General features: G+C 41.6%; 1 protein-coding gene across 3 annotated transcripts; it reads right to left on the reverse strand.

Moving 5' to 3' along the window:
• Positions 1-1447: 1447 nt before the first annotated feature.
• On the reverse strand, positions 1448-27141 carry sema4d (sema domain, immunoglobulin domain (Ig), transmembrane domain (TM) and short cytoplasmic domain, (semaphorin) 4D). Of its 3 annotated transcripts, XM_055231875.1 has the most exons (20): positions 27018-27121; positions 19152-19268; positions 8338-8471; positions 7834-7979; positions 7699-7761; positions 7518-7616; positions 7357-7450; positions 7150-7266; positions 6917-7068; positions 6649-6824; positions 6406-6562; positions 6097-6319; positions 5885-5997; positions 5647-5810; positions 5521-5567; positions 5075-5446; positions 3398-3604; positions 2446-2658; positions 2269-2360; positions 1448-2128 (listed from the first exon to the last, which is right to left on the reverse strand). In XM_055231875.1, the coding sequence occupies exons 2-20, from the start codon at positions 19187-19189 to the stop codon at positions 2108-2110; spliced, it is 2628 nt and encodes an 875-aa protein (XP_055087850.1). In that variant the 5' UTR covers positions 19190-19268; positions 27018-27121; the 3' UTR covers positions 1448-2107. The 3 variants fall into 3 exon arrangements, with proteins under 3 accessions (XP_055087850.1, XP_055087849.1, XP_033845096.1); XM_033989205.2 differs by lacking the exons at positions 1448-2128; positions 2269-2360; positions 2446-2658 and adding an exon at positions 15723-15781 and having other exon boundaries at positions 2688-5446; positions 27018-27120; XM_055231874.1 differs by lacking the exons at positions 1448-2128; positions 2269-2360; positions 2446-2658 and having other exon boundaries at positions 2687-5446; positions 27018-27141.
• Between the last annotated feature and the right edge of the window lie 533 nt (positions 27142-27674).

Here is a 27674-nt window from a genome sequence, read left to right on the forward strand (position 1 = left end):
GAGTTTCCATGTTTCTAATCTCTGTCTTTTGTATTTTTGTATTCAGGAGGGAGGTGTGGGCCCATTATGACACATGAGGAGTCAGAGGAGAAGCAGATCTGTGGAGTGGTGAGGCAGTGATGCAGGCTTAATGTGGATCCTTAAAACTGGCTCTTCTTTCCCATGTGAGATTTGAATAATATTTAATAAGATAAAACCCTGTACCGTGTGTATTAACCAGGGCAGAGCTTCATGAAGAGCATTTTCCATAACACTTAGCTGTTACATAACCTACATAACCTTTGGCTGGTGTAGTTCCATCAATAATGACCCAGTGACATTTTCAGCACAGATTTCAGTGCAGAGGCTCATTCTCTCTGTGCAAACTCACTACAGTTTGAACGTGGACAGAAGTGCCAGTTTCCTGTCCCTTTTTATACCTGGGGTTTCTACTCCAACCATGTAAACCACAGCGCCCCCTAGAGGCTGGACGTGCACAAATGAAAGACAGTTAAAAGATTATTATTCTACATTATGACTTTAAAAGTTTCTGTATATCACAAAAGTCTGTCCACATGAAACACAAACTGACACAAACATCAGCGCACATAAACACAAGTGGAAATATTCTTTCACAATAGTTTTAAAAAAAGTAATGCCAACATTTATGGATCAAAGGTAAAGATTTATCCATCCTCCACCGATTAGGCCCAATCACATCAGATATTAGTTATGTCATGAGTCCCCAAATGTTCATAACATGATAAAGTCACATGAACATGAGCACATGAATATGAACACATGAACATGAGCACATGAACATCAACACATGAATATGAGCACATGAACATGAGCACATGAACATAAGCACATGAATATGAGCACATGAACATGAGCACATGAACATGAGCACATGAACATAAGCACATGAATATGAGCACATGAACATGAGCACATGAACATGAGCACATGAACATAAGCACATGAATATGAGCACATGAACATGAGCACATGAATATCAACACATGAACATGAGCACATGAACATGAGCACATGAATATGAGCACATGAACATGAGCACATGAATATCAACACATGAACATGAGCACATGAACATAAGCACATGAATATGAGCACATGAACATGAGCACATGAAGCTGTGAACATGAGGCTCAGGACTGATGTCTGCTCTGGAAACTTGATGACTTCTAAAATTACCTTTCATTTTTTTCTATAGGGAAAGAAAAGACTTTATTTGATGGTTTTTAGAAAAGCAAAGTAATGATTTGGACATGTCCACATGATCTCACTCGACAACAGGGCCCCTCAGATGTAAAATATGTAAAATACTTGAAGTCTGTTAGTCTTATGTTAGTACTGTGAACATTCACTTCTAATGTCAGTTTTTTTTCCTCAAAATAAGACATTTTCCTTTTCAGAGACCCCAGCCAAAACACTGACACAACTTCATTGCCAGTAATCCTTTATTTAAATGGTTAAGGCTGCAGTAGTAGAATAAAGGTCAGTGGATGATCACAGTGCAGTTTAAACCACTGCATGCATCATTTTGGCCTGAAACAGCAGCTCTTATGCCACATCCTTCACACTACAGCATATATTTCTGCATTGTTGAGATATAACCATGAGTCCATCTATTTTATCAGTTCAAGTGAAAATACTAACTCTTTACATACCAGACACATGTCACTAGAGGGCGCTATATAGTCTGTTTTATGCTGTGCTGCAGTTACCATTTACCCCACAGGGCGGCGTTTTATAAATGTCTCTACAGTGACCTTCCAAAATATTTAAATACGACACAAAGTATTAGACATTACTTGGACGTGCAATGACCTGCACATACAAGGATCCAAATCAAAGTCTTGTTTCAATGTATAGTTTAAGAAACTATACATCATGTTATATACAAAAACAAACCATACATCCATAAACTCCAAACATCTCCCCCCTCTTTGTTCTGACATAACCAGGCCTGGTGGGGCCCCCATCAGTCACAGTCCCACCCATCGTGTCCCAAACACTTGGGCATCTGCTTCAGGTTTTGTGTCAAAACCCAGGTCCAGAAGAACCACATTAAAACACAGACAAATGTCTGTCATCTTCACATTTAATGACCATCACAGCTTTCCTGTTGAAGAGAACCTAGTCAAATTATAAATATTTAGATAAACTAAATAACTGTTGAACCACATACACACTGAATATATCTGATACACATGATGGAGGCTTTGCACAGCACAACACACTCGTTTATAAACATGGACATACCCAAGCCTTCTCCCATTTCTTGAGCAGCTGTCCGTGCTCTGCAAGTGCACTCTTCCAGTTGTTCAGATATTTTGATGGAATGGTGTCTTCATCTGCCAAATAAATTGCATAACAATAATGGAATCCTCTGGAATACTCAGAATATACAGTAAAAATACTCCACTCAAGTCTGGGTACCTCCAATGGGCAGTTGGAGGCTGACCTCAGACATGTCATTTCCTGTGCTGGCCTCAGCCAAACACTTGTATTTGGCATCCTTGATCAGGGGCCCCTCCTGGAGCCAGCTGCTCACCAGTGCATGGTCCTGACCCAGGGGCCGGCGGTACTCCATTACAGGACTGTCCGCACTGTGCCCATTCTTAAGCCAGTGAATGTGGACATCACTGGGACCTGAAGGACAGAGTTGGACGAGTTGACTCCCTTCAACACAATGGCATGTACAATACAAATGGAATCAATTTAAATTAAGCACTTGCCTTTGGCTGAAACTTGCCGCAACCATTTACATTTGCAAAGCGTGGTTTAATCTTCATGCATTACAGTGCCTTATACCTAGCTCCATTAGCCATTCTACATCAATACAAAACAATCTTGTGTAAATAATTGTGCTCTGAAAACATACACAGCTCTTTCCTTTAATACCACATGCTATTAGCCACAAGACAAAACAAAAACAAACACGATTTAAAAACATTTCACAGATTTATTCAATCTCCCCATTTAAGAGACACCAGATATAAAGCCTAAATCTCTGTACATGTTCAAAAGTATTTTCTATATATACACAAGTTTACATTTTTACAGAGAATGAAACGTGGGCACAGTCATTTTGTTCGTCACAAAAAAAAAAAAAAAACCTAAGTGAAAGTCCAGTCAACATGAAGATCTAGAAAAGTTTCATGTGCTTGAATAAAAGTTTACATCATACCTCAGCCACGTTTCGCAACTATGGCAAGACCAGTTGTGTAATGGAACAAGCAAGTTGTTAGTTCAAGTGTGGATCCGGTACATGCAAAATGCAAAGAAATGAAAAATGGAAACGAGACTAATGGAGTAGAAGTGACAGTTTCACATCAAGCATCTGATTGTGAGGAGGAGAAGTGGGGTCACTGTCAGAGGCACCACTCACCCAGAGCGAGGCAGAAGAGCATGAAGGCCTCCTGGGCATGAACCCCCCAGGCCTGGTCCTTCAGCACAGGAGGCAACAGTCTCACCTCCGCCTCTTTGGCCTGGAGCGTGTGGGCTTTGGCAGAGAAAGGGAAGGATGAGGGAAGGGATGAATGAGTGCTCCGCTCAGAGGTGCAGAGGGTGGACGAAGAGTCGACAGGAACAGAGGCTGTGAAGGAGGAGTGATGGACAGAGAGATAGGTTTGAGGAAAATGGGAAATCTAGTGCCACATGCAAAATGCATGAGCAGACTCATGGATGTGAAATAGGTTTTGAACATCATAGAAACTATTTTAATAAATAAAATCTAAGCAACTAGCCTACAAATTAAATTATGACATCTTAAATAACCATGTCTATCTTCATTCAAATAACTGTAAAAACAAAAAAGTTCAGATTGTTTCCAGGGCATGTTACATTTTCAGGTAAAACATCAGTGTGTACACAGTGGCACAGATGGTTAATAAACAACAACAAAAATGATACAGCAGTGGTTAAAAAGTTTTCATTTTGTTATTTTTGATTTCACTGGATAAAAAAAAAAATTGTTATGACAGCAGTACAACAGATCAAATGGATCCAACTATTTAGGAGGCAACGGTCGACATTTCTGCTTATTCGATAAACCCTTCATTGCTCTGTCGTGAAAATCTTCCCTGAGAAAAAAACAAACTAACAAAGCAGTAACTGTTTGGTAGCAAAATAAAAAACATTAACACTGACATTAGTTCACAAAAGCTGTACAAAGTAACAAACTCCAATTTGGAAAACATCTAGTGAACTTACCAATTTGGTAAATTGTGTTTCCAATTTGGAATGAAATAGCTTTTCCTGCTGGACCAAGAATGTGCAGAGTCTACGCTTGCTTGAGAGAAAAGCTACAGACAAGCCAGGAGCTTCAAATAAGCCTCAAATACCTTAAGCAATAAAAAAATAAGCAATACCTTCATTTTGGCTTTTTGACTAGCAGAGAGACTTCATATGGACTCAATATAGTCTTTTTGTTCAATTTATAAATAATTTTGATTTTCCACATCAGCGTCAGCATACTCAATAGGCTGAGAGTCAGAATCTATGTCAAAGGGTTTCTCCGTAGAAGGGCTGTCGTCAAAACTGTGAACCTTCCCGTTGGCATACTCGGGTTCAGTTTCATATCCAGTGTCCCGCAGTGCCCGCAGATTGGTGGCGGATTGACTACCATTCTGCTTAGGCTGCTCAGCTGAGTTCATTTTGTCCGTTGTTGACATCTCCAGCGGCCCTGCCTCACATGCTCGATATTCAGGCTGACTAGCGCTTTTGTTGTTACCAATAAGTGCAGTCCGCAAACGCAGACAAGGGGCAGGGAGGTACTGCATGTAACAGTTGTACACCATTGCTGCCAAAAAGAGGAGGAAAAACAAAAGGAAGAGAAGAAGCAGGGCGGTGCTGTTGTCTTGCTGCAAATAAGATGTTGCTGTTGCTTCCTGGTTCCCGGCGCGGGAGGGATAAGAGCTAGGTGAGAATGGCTGAATGGGTTGAAGCCTGCGGCGGGGCGGTGGGGTTAGTGATGAGTCAGTTTGGGGTGGGGATGTAAAAAACGTTGTAAAATGGGAGGGGACAAGTGCTGAAGTTAGTGGTACTCTTTCTGTCTTACCATTACCTGCCACATTCTCTGTGCTAGATGCCTCCTTGCTGCTGTGGGTAGTGGTCACGTGACCTGCATGAAGAGGCCGGGTCGCAGGGAGGTCCAGGGTGAGGTTGTATGCAGCCAGCTGACGGCTGAAGTTCTTCCCTACAGCAGGGGCCCATTCCACTGACCAGCACTCATAGTGGCCCTCATCCTCAGGACCCACACTGTAAATAAGAAGTCTACTATCACTGATCAGGCGAAAGGGAGATGCATCTGTGACCGGAGAGCCTTTGGCCTTCCACATGACATGGGCCAAGTTAGACGACGCTCCACATGGCAGCTCTGCAGAGCTCCCCACTTTCACACTTTTATGGATTGGCTGGAGCTTCTTCAGGGAGGGTCCTGCCAATAGAAAACAAATGAGATCAGGATTGTGTCATCTGACCTGCTTTTAATTTATCTGGGCCTGAACACACCTGCAGGGCATCCGTCTGCATCACCACGGAGATTCTGGATTAACAAACTTTAAAAAAAAAACACCCGGGTATATAAGTAAAACAATAACTTATGAATCATTTGCCAAAAATACTAAAATTACTTACCCCTTCTGATTTACTGCACTGTTGATGCATCTCTCTGTCTGTGGGTCCCAGCTGCAGTAAGGATCTCGAGCCAAAATACAGTCAGTGCAAGACAAATATTTCCCACACATGTATGTGGGGCACTGGACGACACCAGAGTCTGAGCCTGCATATATCGACTGTGTCTGTGAAGGAAAAAATAAAAAGTTCTCATGGTCTGTTTATGCAAATAAAAAATACTTTGTGTTAAGTCTCTGACCTTTGTGGACAGCAGTAGGTTTTTAATGGGCTCTGCGTTTTTCAGTAGCTGGATTTCTTCTATTGTATGAACATTTCCTTCATACACAACAGACTTGTGCAGGATTCCTTTGTCTAAAAAGACAAAATAGTACATTTCAGATTTATGAAGTCATTTAATTAAATGTTAGTAAAGACGTTTATCCTAAAATGAAAAAGCTTGAGCAGTGTAACCTGTTCCAGTAAAGATGACATCATAAATATTTCCATCAAGTGCAAGCACACGATCCACAACGATCTGAGTGTAGTTCACGTCTTTGGTGATGAGCCGAGGCCCATTTCCAATTGGCAGAACAGGATCTTCCAGAAGAGGGTGGTCTTTCACAAACTGTAGAGTCTTGTCCGGCAGATGCAGAGAGCTCTCGATGTTTTCTTGACGCATTTCGTTGTTAATACACTGGAACAAGAAGGCGAGGAAGTTCACATAAGTTGTATTAACAGCTTCATGGCAGTAAATAAAACATGAATGTAAAATAAACTTACTGCACCAGGCCGTGGGGTGGGTGTCACGCCATTGTACCGAACCCATTTTGTGTGTGAATGTTCCACTGTTGCTTTCTGCATGTATTTGCCTTTAGAGAAAACATCTTCTACGGCAGTCAGATTGTAGGCACAAACGGCTGACAAACCAACATTGCCCCTAGAAAATAAAAATAGAATAACATCAGATTTATGGATTATATACAGGTCAAGCATAAAGAATTCAAGTTATGGACAAAGTCTAACCATTGTGAGGTGAAAACCCCATAGATGACTGTGTCCTTCCAGTGTGCCCCTTTCAAAATAAAGACATCATGAACCACGTTGAAGACAAAGTTGAGCTCGGGCATGGAGCACACCAGCTTGGCCTTCAGAAAAGACGTCCATTTTTTCTGAAGAGTGCGCTGTCCTCCCAGATCACCCTGGAGACGTAGACGTCCACATGTTTAAGTTCATGACGATGATACGATGTAATAGGAGAGATAACACAGACTTTATAGTAATGTGCATTTACCTTACAGACACGAGCTACTCGAGGGATCAGCAGTTTGCCAAAGAATTCATACTCCACGGATACCTCAGTGAAGAAGTAGTAGATTTTGTCATCCTCACCATCAGCCTTTTTTCTCCCCTCCCTGATCACATCAGCAAACACAAAACTAGGCTCTGAAACAAAGAAAGAATCAACATCAGTCATCTCCATAAACTTGATAAATAGCAGCGATGCATTAAGCTCATGTAACTCACCGTTAAGCCACGATGTGGAGTACTCTGTCCTCAGAAGAGAATGAGGAGGAGAGTATCTGGAAATGATCGGCTCACTACCCAAGAAATTGTAAGCTGTGCCGGTGTAAAGGTCACCATCTATTTTTTATCAAGTAAAAAATACAATTTAAAAATACAGTATTTTTTAAAAAGAAAATTCAAATGTATTTGAACTTAACGTCTACTCACCAACCATGACTGAGGTAAAGCTTTGATACGGGTCAAAAGAGCATCGTCCTCTGCCGTCCTCTGGGTGACGGGTTAGAGAAAAGTCGGCTAAACTCTGAAACATGCACAAAACTTCAGTTTAAGTTTTTTTGTTGATTAAAATTATAAGACTTTTAACTTACCAAGGAGTCACACAGAGGTGTAAATGCAAAAGTGCCACAGACAAAAAGCCGATCCTTATCAGCAAACTGAAGCACTCGTATGTAATTTAAACAGTCTCTCTGTAGAATTCAAACAAACATTTTAGTGACATTTTGTAAACTGTGGCTGTATATTGTAACACTGTATTTTCCCAAGGTTTACCTCTTTAGATTTTCCTTTGAGGACACATTTTTCCACAGATTGTTCATCAACAGTCCACTCAACCTTAAACAGGTGAGAAAATATTTAGAAGAAAAAAATAGGAAAAAATAAAAAGTCCACACACTCATACGATACCTTCTTGTGTCGTTTGGTTATGTCGTTTTTGTTGAGTTCAAAAATTGCCTCCCTGGCCCCCACATACAGAGCATCTCGTTCTTCGCTCAGCAGCAGCGTGGTGTAGTTGAAGATACCGGGCTCAGAGAACTCCGTCACGTCTATGTCTGATAATAAAAGACATCTGGTTAACTCAAGGATAAAACAAATTTAGAGACAATTCTGAGTCAGATATCCATAATAGACATGCATTTTGGCCTCAACTGGCTTCCCTCTGGTTAGTGGGTGAATGCTTAGCTTGCTACACATATCAATAATTACAATAACTTCATAAATACTACACAGAAATGCTTTTCAAATATCAGGTGCTATTTACATCTATTTGATATTCAGGTTCTTTTAAATAATCTAACCCTGCATTTAGACTCATATAGAGCACGGTGTCATTTTTTTAAGTTTGCCCCGACCATGTGGCACGGCGCGTTCGTCTCATTGCATAAGTAAATGAAAATAATACACGTCTACCTCGGTGTTTCCAGGACGATCGGGGAACGGCGTGCGGTCCATGGGTGGACACTTCGAGGAGCAGTCCCAGAAAGATTCCCAACACGCCAAAGCCCATGTTCGACTCTGATAACTTTGGCACTGTGAAGTTTCCTCTGCACAGAGAACAAGATGACAGATAAAGCCCCCCACAAGTGCTCGAAAGAGGAAACACGTGAGAAATGAAGCGAGGGGGGGGGGGGCAACCATCAGACACACAACATTTTATAACTAAAGAGAAGTGCTACATGCAAAGAAGTGATGCAATAATCAACTTAAATATCTGTCAAACCTGTCACGATTACGCACTTTGGAGCGTGAAATATTGCTCCAGAGAAATATCACAATAAACTATAATATTAAAACTACTTTATGCCATTAATTAAGACTTAAATAATGCAAGATAATCCCAGTGAACCGTTTTGAAAGTTTCATTAAAAGACATGAGCTGCAACAAATAAACAGCAGAATGTACCAATAATTAGTCACACAAGGAATTGCTATTCATAAAAATACCCCAAATCTCCCCGTTTTTGCAAATAAAAAGTCTTCACGATAAATATTGAGGCCCAAAATATATTGTTTCAGCTTTTATATACTGAACGATTCAATTTCAACTCACTTTATTTTTGTAAATCGCAAAATCACAGCAGCAGTCACCTCTTAGGGCTGAACATGAGAATTAATTTAAACAACAGAAAGTTAGAAAATCAACAGTGAAACAGAAACAGACGAGCAAATTAATCAAGAAAACAAGCAAATGGAGAACTGTCCCAAAGAAGAGCGCCCCCTGTCTTTAGACCCTCCTTCTCGACAAGGAAAAACTAAACAAAAACAGTGGGAAAAAGAGAAACTTTGCGGAGAACCACAGTGAAGGAGAGATACACTGCCTAAACCAGGACTAAACCAGGACGAAACCAGGACTAAACCAGAGCTAAACCAGGACTAAACCAGGACAAAAGCAGAACTAAACCAGGACGAAATCAGAGCTAAACCAGGACTGAACCAGGGTTAAACCAGGACGAAACCAGAGTTAAACCAGGACTAAACCAGGACTGAACCAGGGTTAAACCAGAGCTAAACCAGAGCTAAACCAGGACGAAACCAGGGCTAAACCAGGGCTAAACCAGAGCTAAACCAGAGCTAAACCAGGACTAAACCAGAGCTAAACCAGGACTAAACCAGAGCTAAACCAGGACTAAACCAGAGCTAAACCAGAGCTAAACCAGAGCTAAACCAGGATGAAACCAGAGCTAAACCAGAGCTAAACCAGGATGAAACCAGAGCTAAACCAGGACTAAACCAGAGCTAAACCAGGGCTAAACCAGGACTAAACCAGAGCTAAACCAGGACGAAACCAGGATGAAACCAGAGCTAAACCAGGACTAAACCAGGACGACACCAGGACTAAACCAGGATGAAACCAGGACTAAACCAGGACTAAACCAGGACTAAACCAGGACTAAACCAGGATGAGCAGCTGCAGATATGTCCAGGACTAATGTGCCTCCTTTTGCAGATAGATTTAAAGACTGTAGGACCAGAGCCACTCCACTAAACGACAGAGGGAGGCTAATTATCGTGACAGGCCTGCCGATATCGATAACAACCGATACCGGAGCAGACTGAAAACAGCATTTATTTCATTATGACAAAAATAAAAGACAAACCTGACCCAGATGTACGCAGCTGTTATGTATCCCTCATGTAACTATAAAAAAGCTTTGTATAAATAAACATTCAAACATTATTAGGCTTTCAGGGCTGACTACGACCAGTAAATAGTCTTTTTAGGTCAATTAATACAGCAAATTTTTCAGTATCGGCGTCGATTCGAGTATCAGATCTGTGCATCCCTAAAACAAAGTCTGTTCAACTTCAAAACTCCTAAAGCTCTTATCACCATCTTAAGCTGCGAGATGTAAAAACCTGGTTAATGGTTTAGCTCTGCACCAGTTTTGAGTATTTGTATTTTTACTGCAAAGCCACAGCACGAAAATAATGAACTTTATACTACGGCAGGTGTTTATCAGATAGTCACATTACATTTACTATAATCCTTATGTGAACAGACATTAAAAATCACAATACAACAAATCAAAACATGGATAATTACAAATAATCATCATAAAATTAACATTAAAAGAATAAAACCCTTTCAGACACATGCACAGCGAAACAGAACCGTGTGGAGTCTGGATTTAAACTGTCAAAGTAGATTTCTGTCTCACATCTTATTCACTGTTCCAAACCTTTCAGACAGCATTTGTTTTACTTCTACCACTTCTACTAACTCATACTAATGCATTATACAGTATTTGGACATTTCCTGGAGTAAATGTAGATTCAATCCAAACTTCTAACTCTCCAAATTCACAAGATTATCAAAATAATCTCCATGTGTTTACCTTCGCTGCAGCTCTGTTCACTCGACCACACACTGATCATATTGTATCACGTTTGTTTTTGGAGGATGGTGTGTTATCGGATACAGTCGATAGGTTGGTCTGTGGGGTGGATGATAGAGAACGTCAAGTAAAGTGATACAGCACCAAGCTGGTTAAACTAGTTTCACAGGATTTACTTTCTAAAACATTTTGACTTAAGTAAAAGTGCATAAATATAAAAAAAAGAAAATGAAAATCAGTGAACATTTTCATAAAAGTTACATATCAACTAATGCAAATTATGCTTTACTTATATTATTGACCTACAAACACAGTTCCTTCTCACTGTGTTACCGATATGTTTAAAAAAGGGGGAGGAGGATCATACTGCACATTGCCAATCGATAATCAATGCCGCCCACCACAGCTTGTGTCAGATACAGGAGCCGTGATTAGATATTGATCCGTTTGTAAAGGACAAACTGCCCCAGAGCTCTGACCCTCTTTTACACGGGATTGTTTTTTTTCTTTCCTTCACAAGGGCTTCCACTTTCTAAATCTGGTGAGGGTGGAATTCAAGCTTAGCTTTAGCCCTGGCCGTGGACTCTAATTTTCTAAAGAGGGGGTCAAATAAACAAGGGCCCTTTGTTTATGGCCGATGAGGGGAGCCCCCAGTACTGCCCCACCCCCCTGACCATACCCCTCGTCCAGGCCACATCATCACATCGAGCACCAAACAATGAACAGAGGAGAAGGAAACAAGAGACAGGCATCGACTCTCTGCTGCCACTGGAGAAGCAAGTTTCAAACGATTCTTTTTGGAGTTGGTGTTGAATTAAGTATATTTAAAATGAAATCATTAAAAAGTAATGAGACGACAACAATGAGTTCAATCTTCTCAGCGTCTGCCCAACACAAATCCCGACACAACAAGACCCATCTTAGAGAGAGTTTAAAGGATCTTCCATCTCTTTTAAAGAAAGAGGGTTAGAGTCACAGAAAGAGTGAACTGGCAGCTCCCCTATGCTGTGGAGAGATTTAGAGGAGTGCTCATACTGTTCACAGATATTTAAGACGGTCCCCATGCTGGCAGGATTCTTTGAGCCTATTGTGTGGCCTTACAAGCTCCTTTGGTTGGGCAGTTATGGTGACACCTGCTCGGGGCCTTGGGGTTCCCACTGCACTGGGAAACGGGCAGAGAAACTGGCTGGATGCCCATAGACGACAGGACACGGGAGAAGAGTAACTGAGCTCATCTCTTTTCAAGACAATGGTGTACGCGCAACTAGCCACGAATACTGCGCCTACCTGAGCTATTACAAGGGGGAATTTTGCCGAACTTCATCTCCAGACGTGAGTGGGAGACGGCAGTGGTTGGTCGTGCTATTTTTGTTCAAAATCGGAGGAAAGATTTACCTCACTTTTTCAGTTTGAACAGATACAACTCTCGTCACTCCCTCCAGTGCTCGCAGAGAGAGAGGGGGAACAGAGGATGCTCTTGGTCCTGAGAGCTGAGTGGGGTAATGTGAGGTTTAGACATTCAGCTCCTGCCAACAGCTCCAAAGCCCCAGCCTGTTTCCCACTAGTACGAGCTCTCTTTCCATGCCCTCTGTAATCATTAACATCAATCCACTGAGAACTCTTCCACCGCACCGTGCCAAGACGCTGCTACACTTTATAGGCCATGACAAGTGCTATATGTTTCAGTGTTTCCAATCTTAAAGTGTTTTTATGAATGTTGTTGTTGTTGTGAATCACTTTTCTATTGTACATTTTTGTTGTGCATTTTAGTATCAGGTGGAGCATCTGTACAGTGCACACCCGGCAGTGGAATGACACCACAATGTTCTGATAACGCTCACAATTTCCTTGGGTATTAGAGCTTTACGATTGACTGAGATTATGGGTTGTTACATACCATCATCGCACACATATACAAGTGTTTGACAGACTTTGGGGCAATTTGACAAGAAATGATAGAAACTTCTGAGTGGAGAATGCAAAAGCAGCTCTATTCACTGAAAGTATGTATGAATCCGGTTTATGTCTCAGAAGAACATGTTTGGAGTGATTTAATGTGAGGCCGAGCAGCAGTGAGGACACACTCGTGAGGACACACTCGTGAGGACAGATGTCTCCATTGGTGTGGAGCAGATGAAAGCACTCCAGCTCAGGACGTGGCACACACTGCAGCAGACTCACAACAGTCACTCCATAAGACCAGCTGCATCTGTGTAAACACACTAAAAGCTGACATTTCTACAGAAACGGTGGAGGACGCTTTTTTAAATTTCCCGACAATGACAATCGAATGTGTTTTTATTTTACCTTTTTAATATCCAATTTGCAAATACACACCTGTAAATCTGTAACATCATTTTATACTAGTGGTGTGGTGCGGCTGTGGTGATGCTGCTCCACATTCTCCACACGTGTTTTTACACCCAGAAAAGGGCAGTAGGCTGCAAATTCTATTATATATTATCTGAGCCTGGCATCTTTATTATGGATAAAGTCAACATTTCTTTGTAAAACTATACATTTGCCAGCAGATTGGACTTTTTTTTTTTTAATCAACTGGCATTTAGTACAAACTTTTGTTAGGTAATCTTACTATAAAACTCATTTGCATTACTGCAGAGATGCTCTAAACAACCTTAAGACATTATCTGGCAACGTTAACACCGCCATGTCACTCACTGCAGCATCACGTTGACACTGAGGCACCTAAAGGCGGGGCACAGCTGCACTAGTGATGCAGCAGTTCATGCAATATTCATGCAGGGATTCCGGTCTCACGGTTGGCAAGTATTCAGCTAAAAATGCACTATCAGGGAATACTTCCATGGCCTATATAAGGAAAACTACCTCACTGCTTCTTACGGTAGAATCAGGAACACTCCTCAGTATAGGAGGCGATTAAAAAAAACAAAAACAAACTACATATTGCGTTTAGCCAGACCATCAATAACAACCAAAACGTTGAAACTGAGGGAAAAAAGGAAAAAACACTACAGGGGAAGTAAAATTGAAACGCTCCTATATAATTACTAGTTGTTGAGTCCCCGCTGAGCTAGCATGTCAGCTTTAAGTGGCCACAGCAAAAGGCAAATGAGGGGTCAGGTCCAGTAAAGGGTATATTTAGCCTGCCTCTGGTGAGCTCTTTAAAAACAACACGCCCTTTCCTTATGTCACGTGGCGCTGGATCCATCTGAAACGCGGCCCTATAAACAAACATACACACGCCACCGATGTACGCCGGAGCACAAGGGCTACTGTCTGGTGCTCCCTTCACGAGGAGTCCAACAGGCGTGCGCTCATCCAACCAGAGACGGAAAAAAACTGTTGACATTTTTGGCAGAAAAAAGGAAAGTAAGAAGTTTTACTGTGTTAATAAATCAGTACATTCCTCTAAAATAGTTCCTTGCAAGGTCATTTCTTTATGGTATGCAGTTTGATTGATTCTCCAGTTACAACAGAATTTTATGTGGGATGTATGGTCTGGTTAAGTCATAGACCTTTCACTCGGTGCAGTTTCCTTGGGACTATAATGACAGCAAACAGACCCTGGGGCGTATAATCTTGAACTATTTTCGGAAGCCGCAGGAGCTCCAGTTGAGGTCCAGCTCAGACGGCCTTGTGGTTTCAAGTTGGTGTGGAAGTTACATTGGTGGGTTTTTTAAAACTGCAATTACTGAGGGCAGGTGTCCACTGTAAGGCAAATAGCCCACTATTCTGAAGTATAAAAAAAATGTTAGAGTCATTCATTTTCTCCTCTTTTCTTGCGCTCTCAGGGTCACAACTGTAAATAATCGATCCTCTACTGTGTCGCATGGTTTCAGATCAGATGCCTTTCCAATACTCTGCAACATAGGACGGGCTTGTGACTTACTGTGGCTGGGTAAAACCAACAAGAACAAAATCATTTATCAGCGTTTACAACTGATCCCAAACAGGACAGTGAAGTGCTGTGCGTTTACGGCCCATAGGCTCCACTCTACCTACTTCAGTCAGGAGTTCTGTCTCTCGCAGGCCCGTGATTTCATGGTTGTAATTTCCGACACACAGACAAAACCCTCCTTTGGGGCAGTGGGTAAAAGCACAACCCATCACCCGAGGGTTGTGTGAATGTGAACAGTGTCTCCTCATGAACTTGCCATTACACAAGAGAAAACCTAATTTCACAGTTCTCCAGAATAGGGCGAAAAGGCCAGTCCAAGTTTAAAGCACTGCTCTGTAGCGAGAAGGAGCATGAGACTTTTCACATAAATTTAAATGTACGATTTATGCTTTAGAGTATATATAAGAGCAACCAGAAATAATGCATTTTATTGTGAAAAGGAACACAGGCATCAGAGAAAATATAATTGGATGTTTTGAGAGTAGGATAAAAAGCAGCATCCATGATCAGAACATTTGAGATGAGACTGAAATAAAAACTTTCACACCAACAGAGAAATCCCACGAATTCCAGGACATGTTTGTAGAAGTCTAGACACTTCAGGGTTAAAAGTGTTTCAGTAAAAAGACATTCTGTAGCTTGCAAAGGAAGTGCTTTAACAGGTGTGGGTGTACAGCATAAAGGCGTCTGAAGAAAACCAGCTGTGATTAATATAAACATTGTCCGTCATCGAAACGTGCAGTAAAGTTGAATATAATGCAGACAACACTGACCATGAGCAGCACTTTAGTTTGAAATGAAGCACAAGAAAGCAAAAAAAAAACACCTGAGGAACACAGAAAGCGGTAAGGAAAACATCTAATTATTGCAGAAATAAATCAAACCGGAGGAGTTATGCCAAGCGACACCACCACACACAAAACAAGCTGGTGTGGTCATGCAAGGCTGAGGGGTAAAATAAGAGGAAGGGCCCCAAGGTGATAAGGGGGGTAGGGGGAAGCATGCAGCATTCGTGTTGTAGCAGGCCAGCGAGCAGCACTGGTGACAGGGAGAGGAGGTGGAACGGGAAAGTTTCTGACCTGTGGCTCGGTACAAGACGCGATGTTCTTCCTCAGATGACAATTATAAAATCCTCACGCTATGGGGAGTGGAAAAAACAAAGATCACACGTTACAAGACAATAAAAGGTGTGTACAAAAAAAACATCTCCTGTATACCAAAATAAATAAAAACTAAAGTAGCATCGTGAGAAGAAAAATACCCATGGTGCATATTGGTACAGCATAATCAGCGGTATACGTGGGTTGTGGGTTTTACACTTGTACTGCTCTATGTGCTACATGTGGCTTCATCACCCAGTTTAAGCATCGAACTGCGTGAAGAGATGTTACTTCCTTTGGTAACGGTTGCAGAGAAATACGAACATCAATTCTTCAAATGTCTTATGCAGGTTATAATTAAAGACTGGACAATTATACTTTTGAGATCTCAAACACTGAGTGGGGTTGAAATAACAGTAAGTCATATTTGCCAGTGTCATTTGTGTTTTAAGAAAGGGAAATATTAGCTCTTGATCTTTTAAACCAAACTAGGCTAAAGTTCAATTTTAAAATATAGATTCTACGCAGTTATTAGACTTGTGGCCATTTGACTGATAGTTCTCACTAATGAAACATATAAAGACACCAACTCAGTCTTTTTTGGCCAATGCATCGAGGTCCAAATGTCACGTGGAGTGTGATCATGACAGATGGTCAGGCCGCCCCACGGAGCCTGGTCTTTTCGATGCTTTCCTGAACAAACCCGTTTAAAATACATTCAGCAGCTTGTGGTTAATGCCTATTCTGAAATAAACAGGAATCACATATCATGAGTTTACCCTCTACTAATGTCAGTGTCAAACAAAGATGAGGTTTGTTCAGTTTTCTGTGAACCACAGCTGATACTTGTTTATCATAACAGTTGTGTGGCAGTATCATATGGCCTCGCGTGTGTCACACAAGAGGAAATGCAAAGCTGTAAGAGAACCACTTCTGCACAACAGCAAGTCCTCTTTGTTGTCTCAACTGATGGCATCAATGAGATGTTGTGAGAAGGTGACAGTTCCAGAAGACAGATGGGTTATAGGCCAAAGGTTGGATCACCCTCGACATCTTTAGGAAGTGTTTTGACTTTGGTTCCCTCTGTCCCCACAAAACCCAGTGACAGCTGATGCAGAGCGTGTATCACACGCACAGGCCACAATGACAGCAGACTTTTACAGATCTTAATTTTGCATTTCCCAAGAGGGTGCGTGGGTCGCCCTCAAGCCCCACTTTGTGGCTCAATGGTCTGGAGAGGGGAGGAAGAGGAAGCGCAGATGCCGTGGGGTCCCAGTGTTGTAACTGATCACAGACGATCTTTACAAACATCTACAAGTTTAGTAATGTCTTAATAGGACTACCCTAAAGCTTCAACATGCAGCGACCAAAGTGACAATCCCCCTGTCGACTTCACCATGTCCCCTCTATATTTTTGTGAAGTCATTTCTGACTACTTCTTCAACTCACATTTGTGAAAGAGGAAATGTTTGATCAGTTCTTGTAAAAGACAATATGATGTAGAGGAAGTGTAAAACCAAATTCTTTAAAAAGATGATCTGTATTCTGCCTTTGCGTGTCGAGCACACAGTGGTTTTATCTGACTGACTAGTGTTGAGCTGTCACATAATTAAAACAAGTTCAGTTTTTCTAATCTAAACTGTCACAAACTATTAATGGGTTAAAGTCTAAAATAAATGCAGCTACAAACAACAGGGGGAAGTATATGGGACATGCCAGTATTAATTAATTGTGTCTTCAACTGCATCTCATTTGCATAAAACAATAAAAGGTCTACAACTTCAGCAACTGTACATCAAACTTGACCCATTTGTGTGAATGATGCAACACTGTCCAAAATATCCAGGGCAAAAACTGGGTGAAACTGTCGTTACCCAAATCCATGGAAAAGAGGGGGGCATGGCCTCTGTACTGTTTCATACACACTGACAAAAGCGCTGCACTGAAGAGGATTATTCAGGCTTGAATTTGCACATTACAAAATCCCTGTCTACAAGTACTCTGCAGCAAATCTGGCTTAAGAGACTTTCCAACTCCATATCATCCTGGCAAAATGGAACTAGCATTTATTTAAGACAAGAAGCAAATTATGATAAGTCTCTTGTTGTACTAAAATGTGCAGCTCCTGCGCCTGCATCTGGGAAACGTAACCGGAATGCTGACATTAAGGGAATGTCAACAATGTTTGCTCGTGAATATAAGGGGTGTTTGTGAGAAAAACTAGGCAGTGGCGTTCTCCTCTCTTTGTATGAATCTTAAGTAGTCCCGTGTAGAGGGGGGGCTTTGTTTGCCTCCACTGTCGGGGGCAAGTCCTCCAACTTTTCCCCTCATTTCCTCCGGGCATAACATTTATCATTCTTCCTCGACGGACAATCATTCCTCTACATGAGCTAGCATCGAGCGCACAATACACAACCGCCCTCCGCCTTTCAGCTTCCCTTGTTGCCGGGATACCTTTCACGCTACAGGACTGTTTGACATCACATGCTAGGACACTTGTGGCATTTACTTGAACTTGACTGGTTTAATCAAGAACACTGGCATTTTGGTCGACCAGACATAAAAAAATCCAACTAAATTTGCATGTGAGGGCTGCAGACCTTGCAACTTTATGTAACTTTGCGCGTGGAATTTTATACGGTTTCCGCTGTAAACCGCTTCGTATGACTTGATTACACCTCTGCAGATCTGTCAGTTTGGCACTTACCGTACACATATACTGGAATTGGCATTACTCAGGGCGCGTGCAATGAGTCATTTAACATTTGTGCCCATCACTTCCTTTTTCACTTTGAGCAGGTGCCGAGAGTCTTTCCGAACAGCCCGTTTAATGTTTGTCACACAATATCTTGAGCTTACCCGGTCTCTGCCATGTTTACTCGTATCCCTTTCAGCTGACCACCCGGCAACCACTTATTCCGCTTATTATGAGCACGGACAGCAGATTATTTTTGCTTACTGCACCGATATTCCCCAGTCTCCTTGTCTGGTTGAAACATGGTCAGAAAACAGACAAAACGCAAAGTTGACAAAGGAGACAAAAGAGGTAGAGCCGCTTAAAAGGGGGAAGGGACCAGGGGGAAAAGTGCACCAGGAGGGACTATAGTGTCAGCTCCTTCAAGAGTGTTTTGTCTAACTAGCAACAGTGGTGACATACCAGCACAGTGAATGAAATGCAAATCGAGTGATGCAAATGTCACTAGTCTACACGGGCAAAACAGAGCGTCTTTATGCCGCCCTATGACCGCAACATGCTGCAACGCTTGCAACAAAAACCACAACTTCTTCTCTGGTCCACAGCTCAGAACTGCACAGCAATCTGGGGCACGGAGGAGTTGGGCAAACAGAAACACGCAGACCTGACTGGAGCAGGTACGGCGTTAAAGTTCAAGTTGTGGCATCACTTACTTGTCCGACATGGCCTCGGCGAGCGAATACTGATTCATTAAAACGTCTTTTCGCTTTTCTTCGCACAGTTGAGAAATGTCAGAAGGTCCAGCCAAGGAAGAACGTCACAACAGCAACCTGGAAGAGAGAATAAAAGATGAGTTTCATATATAAAGTAGTAACATTATCATATTTAAAGCTTTAAAATAGCCGTATAATGTAATAGTAAAAGAAAAATTCAAATCTTTCCCCCCGAAAACTGAAAAAGTGGCTTGAATGAGCAGCCAAACATCTTCACAAACATCTTCTATGGATCATAAATCGTATAATCTTATAACATAACTTTAGATTTTTAACACTGCCATAGGAAATAACTGTCACAAGATCAGCTACGCATCATTACATTTGAATCACATGCATATTTAAGGCTTAAAATGGGATAATTACGGCGAGCGCGTTTGTAGTACACCTTTCCAAGAACTAAAAACCTTACCCAAAAGCGTTTTTAACATGAACAACTTGCGTTCTTTTTTAAAAATAGTACAACAGGAGATGTATTTACCTTATTGAAATGTTCTGGCTGTTAGCGGCAAGACTTATTCAGACCTGTCCTGACAGTTTATACATCTTCAGTCATAGTTTTTGCAGCTTGCAGCCAAAATATGTCAGCAAGGTACGATACATCTCCAACGGTGGATGTATCGTCTTGGAAAAAAAAGATCCTACGCTGTTACTGATCATTAAAAACCTCGCAAATGGCGTGTTTGAGGGGCGAGATGTGTTGTACTAGACGTATGTACAATATTCATCTACACCAAACTGTTACTTTTACTTAAACATCAGCCTGTCCAGGGACTACAGGTGGAAATTAGTGCTTTTGCTATAACCTGGCATGATGCATCTTTCCTGTTTTTTTTTGTGTGTGTTTTTTTTTAAAGGCCAGTGTGTTGTTGTTCATTATTCCTGCTCAAATAAAACCATATCATACCACAGCAGACCATATAAGCTGCTACGTCCAACACAATCAAGGTCAAAAGTCTGGTTTTCTTCACTAATACACATTTTTTTTCATCCATCTGCTTTCGAAACTAACTCATATTAAAAGGGAAAGAGTAACCATGGCGACCAAAGCAGCCAACCAGTCAGCCCGTCCGCATAAAGAGAAGGAATCCTTTGGCCAGCCAGGAGACGGCACAACACTAATCACACGAGAGGAATGAGGAATGCATTGTTGAGCGGAGTAAAAGAATGACACTTGGATAACATCATCCCTGACAACACATCACAGACACAGAGGACAATTTAAAAAAGTACAATCCATTTACTTGGACGCTTTGCTTTCCCTCTGTGCAGGTTTCAACGACATCGACTGCAAATTGGCCATCCAAATATGAAGGATTAGCATGTTCCAATACGCCAAATACAAAAGACGCTTTATGAGCAGCTACGACATGTGGCGGGCAGCATGAGAGTAAACGTTAGGCCCTAATCTAATCTGTGTTGACCATTTCATTCACGCGCGTCTATGTGAACTAAGCAGGACACGCTCCCAAATCCTGTTTTTACACACTTAAACCTTATCATTTCATGTATTTATTTATACACAGAGAGCCCAATGAAAGCACCAGACTGTCATGAGCGTCCTGTTAAAATAAAGAACCAAACAAATAAACACAAACAAAACAAATAACTGCACAGCTCCATTTAAAACATTAAAAACAGGAGCAGGTGTGAGTGTAAATGTGTATCTCCAGATTATTAAAATGCATTAGTGGCTATAAATGTATTCCATTTTTGGGAGCGAAAACTAAAAGCTTATTTTTAATACCAGCGCTTTAACGATACCGACTCCTGAGCAGTTCTTTTTTCAGCGTCTGTATTTTTTGTAGGCCTAACTGCACATTAATGGCCGATATTATTAAGAAAAATGTTGTTTTGACTCCCTGAATTACGTTATACCCGTGTTAATTCATATTTTAAAACATAGTACGAGCCGACACAATGTTCAGTTATTATGCAAAACAAATGTGCGTGGAAATGAACCGGAAAACACAGCTGATCCTCACGTGCTTCACTTTTGTTCTTCGTATCCAGCACTTTAGATCAGAGGCAGCACTGCACGTGTTTTTTGTTTACTCTTTTACTACACGGTTACCTGAGCAGAAGAGGAGGATTACGGAGAACTATATATACATTTACTACACCACATTTACTTGGGAATTACACTTTCACTCTGTATTTATTGGCTAAATGACGCTGGCATTTAAACCCAAGGAACCGAAAGCTGGCACCGAGCGAACAGTGGGTTTTTGGGTCACAGTACTCACGGAATATTTTAGGACAGTTCCTACTTTCCTAATTCCGATTCCTCATTCCCGTATCAAAGTTCCATAAACAAGTGAGATATTCAGGCGGTTTATCAAGTACTGGTAGTATTCTCTTCTGACAGATGCAAAAACCTACTTTTTCTAGAGTGATGGGGTTTAAATTCATCACCTGTTATGAAACTAAAGGCTGAGTGAAAGAGTGAAAGAGTGAAAGAGTGGAGCTAAAAGTTCCAAAATTAGAGGCTGAAATCTGCATGAAATGTTCTGTAATTCATTGGAATACAAGATTTGTTCTATAATAAATGATCATTCTGATTTTAAAGTGTTACATAATTCTCAGGTATGAATTTTAAAGGATAAGTTTTTGTCAAGGCAAAACCCAAAATATTCATAGGTAATGGCTCTTTTAGTCAATGTCCTATTTAGTTCAATTCATTTTATTTTATTTTTGTAACGCCCAAAAACACAACAACAGTTGTCTCGAAGGGCGTTCATGTTTTGGTTGATGGGGGAAACCCATCCAGACACGGGGAGAAACATGAAAACTCCACACAGAAAGGCCTGGGCGACCCGGGGATCAAACCAAACCCTCTGCTGTGAGACATGAGTGATGTCACTCAGCCACCGTGCCGCCTACACACAAAAACAAACAGGAAATTATTATTTAGTGTGTAAATATTTGTAGCTTGCACTTCACTTAAATGTTTTAGACAAAAAAAAAATTAAAAAAAATCGTATCTCTACATCCCACCTTTGGCCAGTTTTATTTGCACTGAATAATTTAAGATGTTTGAGGGACTTTTTGGGCGTCATTAAAATCTTGCAGCTGCAGTTTTAAAATCGTGTGATCAGCAGAGGGAGCACTCACATACACGGCATCATCTGCATATAAATGTATAAGGCTTCATCTTGAATTGCAACCAGTAGAATAATTAAATATAGTAAAAAGTGGTGGGCCTAAATTTTGCACAAATCTAGGAATAACCTCATTAATGGATCATATGTGATGAAGAGTGAAGCTGTGATAAATATTTCAAGATGTTAAATTCAAGGGTTGATAGTAAGGCCAAGTTTTGGAGGCTTTAGGGCCGGGTTTTCTCCATAGTCACATTTTATGCAACTTTAAAATGTAGAGGATTTTAATATTGTGTTGTTTAGAAGCCATTCGTTTAAAGTTCTACCTCCAATTAAAAGATAAACTACAGTATTTTTTACATTTTCTAATTGTTGAAAGTCTGTTGCTGATGCAGAGGGTTTAATCAGAGCTTGACATATGGTTTATAAAGGCAAGCACCGCCATAAATAAACTTGTCTTACCTTGCACCAAAGCCTGGTTAGCCTAGCTTTGATGTAGCCAAGTGCCCCAACAATAAACAGATGGACAATCCATAATGCCACATAACAGGGGGGATACAGGCATTTTACAAACAAATACACAGTAAACAACCACAAATAAAATGACAACAGACACCTGCACTGACAAAGATGCAAACTGAACACAACACAGCATATTAATGCGCTGTCTCCAGTTATCAACTTATTAAAAATAAATAAATCATGCGGATTACCCCTCACCGGGAGCTTGAATGATTTACTTCTTAGTGAAAATAAAGACTGAAGAATGTCTCCAAGCCTCCAGTGACAGCTATTGTTGTCACTGCATGTCAAAGATAACACTAGACCATGTTCACAATGCAAATCTTACCATGTCAATGTGAAAATCCTGCAGTTTGATACAGAAAGCGCTTCCCGCCTGGTCACGGTCCTCTTGTTGTCAGTAAGTGGCCAAAGGTTTGCATGACACGCAAAAAACAACGCCCGGGCAGACTGATCTGTCACCTATCGCTCGGCAGTCAAACCTCTCCTGCTTTTATCTGCTCCTCGCTCCATGCTCTTCTCAACTAAACACATGCATAAAAAGAGGCGATGTTCGCAGACATGTCAGTGGTACCGAGTACGGAGGAGGTCCCTGCAGTCACAGCAGTCAGGCGCTGGCTGCCAGCGGAGAGCGGCACTGCGTAGATCGCGCCTCTGGAGCAGCATCAACATACAATTGCTGAGGAGGGGGAGGGGGGCTGGGGTAGTGGACATGGGGGAAGGGGTTGAGGTTAGGGATGTGTGCATTTGTCGGAGGGAGTGTGTCTTTTGTTGAGGAGACATTATTTTTTTCTTTCAGTTCTGGTCATGAATGGGCACTGCCGATCCAGCTGCTGCTTGGTGTCAGTGCTGCATTTAGTCCAGAGTGATGAAAAACAGAAACATGGGACCATGGAAGTGTGGGCACTGTGAGAGTCCAAAGGTCTGGGAAAAAATAAAAACACAAAGTGTCCACATAGTCTCTATAGCTCATAAAGAGAATAGTGTATAGTGACACACTTATTCCCTCTCAGAGTCTTTCAGAATGTCACAGCAGTGTAACATGCATCACTGACCCTCCTCACAGTCTGCACTGCAGCCACGGCTTTGACTTCAAGAAGAAATGAACTTTCATTGTTGCAGTAGTGATTAGTAGACTACCGGTTCCTTATTCAAATAACAGAACAGTAGTAATAATAACAGCATGTAGGTGTGACTCGACCTTCTAGTGTTACTGTGATTTAATACAACAAAAAAGAGGAAGCTTCTTGTCGTGACTACTTCAAGATCAGTTGATCTGGAATCCGGTGTGAATACTTTTGAATCATGGCACTTTTAGGCTGAGACATCTCTGGAATGCAGCGATGCATTATGCATGGCCTGTAAGACACAATGAGCAATGGAAACATGTGAATTTTCACAAAAGAGATGAAGCCATCTCTTTTGCCCAAAATATAAAAGTGCCTGAGGCCTGTGGGGTGCTGGGTGTGGCGTTTGGTTCAATGGGGAGGTGGGGGTTTCCCCAGATCTGAGGCAAAGTAGCACACCTCACAGCACTACAGAGCTCACCTCTAACCTCCAACTCCCACAAGACGTAAACAACTACCCCCACTTCATACATCACTGTCCCATTAGACTATGACCTTGATTTTTAATATAAAGAACAAATCTGTAATAGAACTATCAAACTCCAAATGGTCACAGCTGAAACAAAACTGATTTTCATTTAATAGCTAACTTCAGAGCAGAACATTATGTGCCAATGCAAAGGACACTGAAGAGTCAACAGTGCCCTGAGTCCTCAGAAGACCAGTGCAGTACTCAAAGTACAAAATACGCAGTGCTCTTGAAGAATGGATGGCAGTCTCCTTGAATATCTGCACTGAGGTGTTAAACTGAAATGGAGAAGTAACACATTCACTGTGACAAGTATGACCAATCACACCACACGCTCGAGTGACAGCGATAACCACATTAACTGCATTTTGTATTTAAACGAGGCTCTACGCACACACCCGGTGTAGTTTTACTATTCAATTATGAACAAATTAATGTTTATGCAAATCTAAGATGCAGAGACACTGTATCGGAGGAAAAGGTGTAAAGTTTGGCTCCGCTCTCAATAACCTGCGCTCTGCCACGACATAAGCTCCGCCCCCAGTGAGTTTAGTGCAGGACAGTAGTAGTAACAGAAAATAGTTATAGCATAACCGTATACACTCATAACTCTTCTGTACAGGCCTTTTTTACACCGTGCTGAGCTCAAGCACAAACGCACAGGGTTCTATGTCCCGCACTCACACCTGCACAACCGAACCGAGCCACGCCCCGGTGACATCATCACACGGCGCTGTTTGTTTACATGTCGTGCAGCAGTGTTATCGCTTTAGTGGAGAAAATAAGACAAGGGCCATGAAATATCTCTTAAATAATGAGGCAGTTCAGAGTTCTGCTGTGATACGCTCCTCTGTGAGTTTATGGCTTCAACAGTGTGGAGCAGCGACAACAACAACTGTCCAAAGTTCATTCACCTTTTCCTCTTATCGTCCATCCTCTCTGAGCATAAGACAGGGCTTGCAAACAAAACCATGTGTGTTCTGAGCTCGTGAGCGGGGACTCACAGAAGTGGCTGTTTTGACATGTGCACACCCACATGTCTGTCACTCACCCCCGGCTGTTGTTTTATAATCTCTATTTTTCAAGTGCAACCCCAATTTACTTGTATCATTATGGACTTATGTGCTGTACTGGACCTCACACTGAGCGACGTAAAGTTACTGCAAAGGAAATGTTTTCACCGCAACAGTCGTAGAGACAAGAAGCTGTGATATAAACAGGGAAAGACCTTAATGTTTCCATTTAATGAATTACTCTATTCTTATTTTAATAATATAATGAGAGTATAACAGGTTAGGATCTGTATCTAAAACAAATGTCACTTCAGCACATTCAAGGTTAAAACAAAGCTTCTATTCAGTCTGTGCTCATTTCCACCCAAACCTTATCTAAACTTATTACCACAGATAAGGAAGTGAACAGATGATTTTGCATGTTTCTGTGTGATTCTCTTTAAGCAGGAAGAGTCTGTCTAATCCACTTAGATGTATCTTGTGTTTCCAATAATGTGCAAAGCAAAATTCAAACTAATCAAACACACAAGACGTCTGTTTAGCTCGATCATAGCTTCATATGTGCAGTACATTTAATATTTATATATGTGCACACATTTTTCTTTCTCCTATTTACCAGGCAGCAAAAAGTGACAGCTGTGCACAGCCTTATACAGAAAGTCAGGAGCCACAAATGTGTAACTTTAAAGTGGCACACAGCCAGTGGTTTAATGATTTGTCTGCAGCTGGTGAATGATCATACAGTGATATCCTGCTGGAGCCAGTTCCCCCAAACTTCCTCGGGCGCTCACTGACATGATTTGGACTTCAATAACCGGCCAATCAGGTTGGTCAGATCTAGGTGGCACCTCATGACCAACATGACCGACGGAAGTCAATTTAATAAAGCACAGAAATCAATATGGTGCAAATAAAAACACTGGGTGCATTTAGGTGAAGCTCAGCTGCACCTTTGACCACAGTCACTTCAAAATAAGACACGAAACAGGCTTCAAAACAAATGAAACAATCACTCATCTGTTCTGAGATGTGACACTGCGAAACCTCCACAAACCTGTGAGTGGATGTTGGTACAAACAAAGTTTGACCCTCATGTGACACCGTATTAAACTGGGCCTCAGTGGTGACCAGTGTTATTGCAGAGAAAGACCAAACACTTGATTAATGCGCACACACACACAAACACACACTCTAAACCTCTCTTTGGCCCCTGGACCTGAGTCTTAAACTCAACTACAACAAAAAGTCTCCGTGCGCCGCAGCCTCCATTTGGCCAAAAACAACATTTAAAAACACACAAACTCAATGCTGCCGTTTTAACTGACGTAAACACTAAACACAGATGTGGAAATTACACTTTGAGAATCAGGAGAATTCATTCAGCGAGTTTCTCAAAGATATGTTCGACTTTCCCTGTAACTTTCGCCACGGGTGAAACTTTATAGAGCAACAAGTGCAGCCGAGCTGTGCGCTAAACACGCGCATGTGCGCCCAGCGCAGCGCAAAACTAAGCGCCAAACTTTAGCACATAAAATTATGTCGAAGTTGACTCAATCACGCCGTCGTGTACTCACCGTGCGTGGGTTTCCTTGTCCCACAGAGCAGAGAGTTACTGTAGAGAGAAGAGGCGTGGGATTGGCTCGGTCTGTGCGCGCAGCATGGCGGCTCCAGAGGCTGTGCATTCAAACCCTGATCCCACCGGGCGGGGGAGGGCGCACACACTGTGGGTGCTCTGATGTGCGCAGTCTATCTGAAGCTTTTCCCCTGAAATGAAACAAAAACACACGAGAGATGTGGGATAATGTTAAAAGTCTCACTGGCCCCTGCACAGAAACACCAGGGTCAAACAGAGAGGAGCAAATAGAGCTGAGTATCCCCCAGATTCACTGACCAGCATCATTATGAACTGTTATGACACTCTTTAAACTCTAAACTAAATTATTTAAGCGTGGCAAATGTAATAATCCCAACATAAAAGCATACAACTTTAACAGCAGTACTCTCATTTGTTTATGTCCAGAGTCTCGTTACTTGAGCCTGGCCCTGACACTCTGGACAGTCTTTAAAGGGGACAGTAGGCCTAAGTGCCTGAAATACTAAAAGCAGCTGGGTTTATCTTCCCTCCGTGAGATGATTACTAAGAGTGACAGAGGAATGGAACATGGATGTTTAGGCCTGCTTATGAAATTCAGAAAATGCCATAACAGAGTCAGACACCTTAATAATAATAT

Source organism: Periophthalmus magnuspinnatus, chromosome 23 (assembly GCF_009829125.3).
Source record: "Periophthalmus magnuspinnatus isolate fPerMag1 chromosome 23, fPerMag1.2.pri, whole genome shotgun sequence".
NCBI classification, from domain to species: domain Eukaryota; kingdom Metazoa; phylum Chordata; class Actinopteri; order Gobiiformes; family Gobiidae; genus Periophthalmus; species Periophthalmus magnuspinnatus.

What these genes read in the sequence shown, in the direction of transcription:
- sema4d (XM_055231874.1), bottom strand. Translation starts at nt 19,189, where the DNA reads ATGAATCAGTATTCGCTCGCCGAGGCCATGTCGGACAA. An exon ending in GGGGTTTTCACCTCACAATG is followed by an intron (nt 6,563 to 6,648) that starts GTTAGACTTTGT and finishes TTTATTTTCTAG; the next exon opens with GGGCAATGTTGGTTTGTCAG. An exon ending in AGTGCAGTAAATCAGAAGGG is followed by an intron (nt 5,568 to 5,646) that starts GTAAGTAATTTT and finishes TTTTTTTTAAAG; the next exon opens with TTTGTTAATCCAGAATCTCC.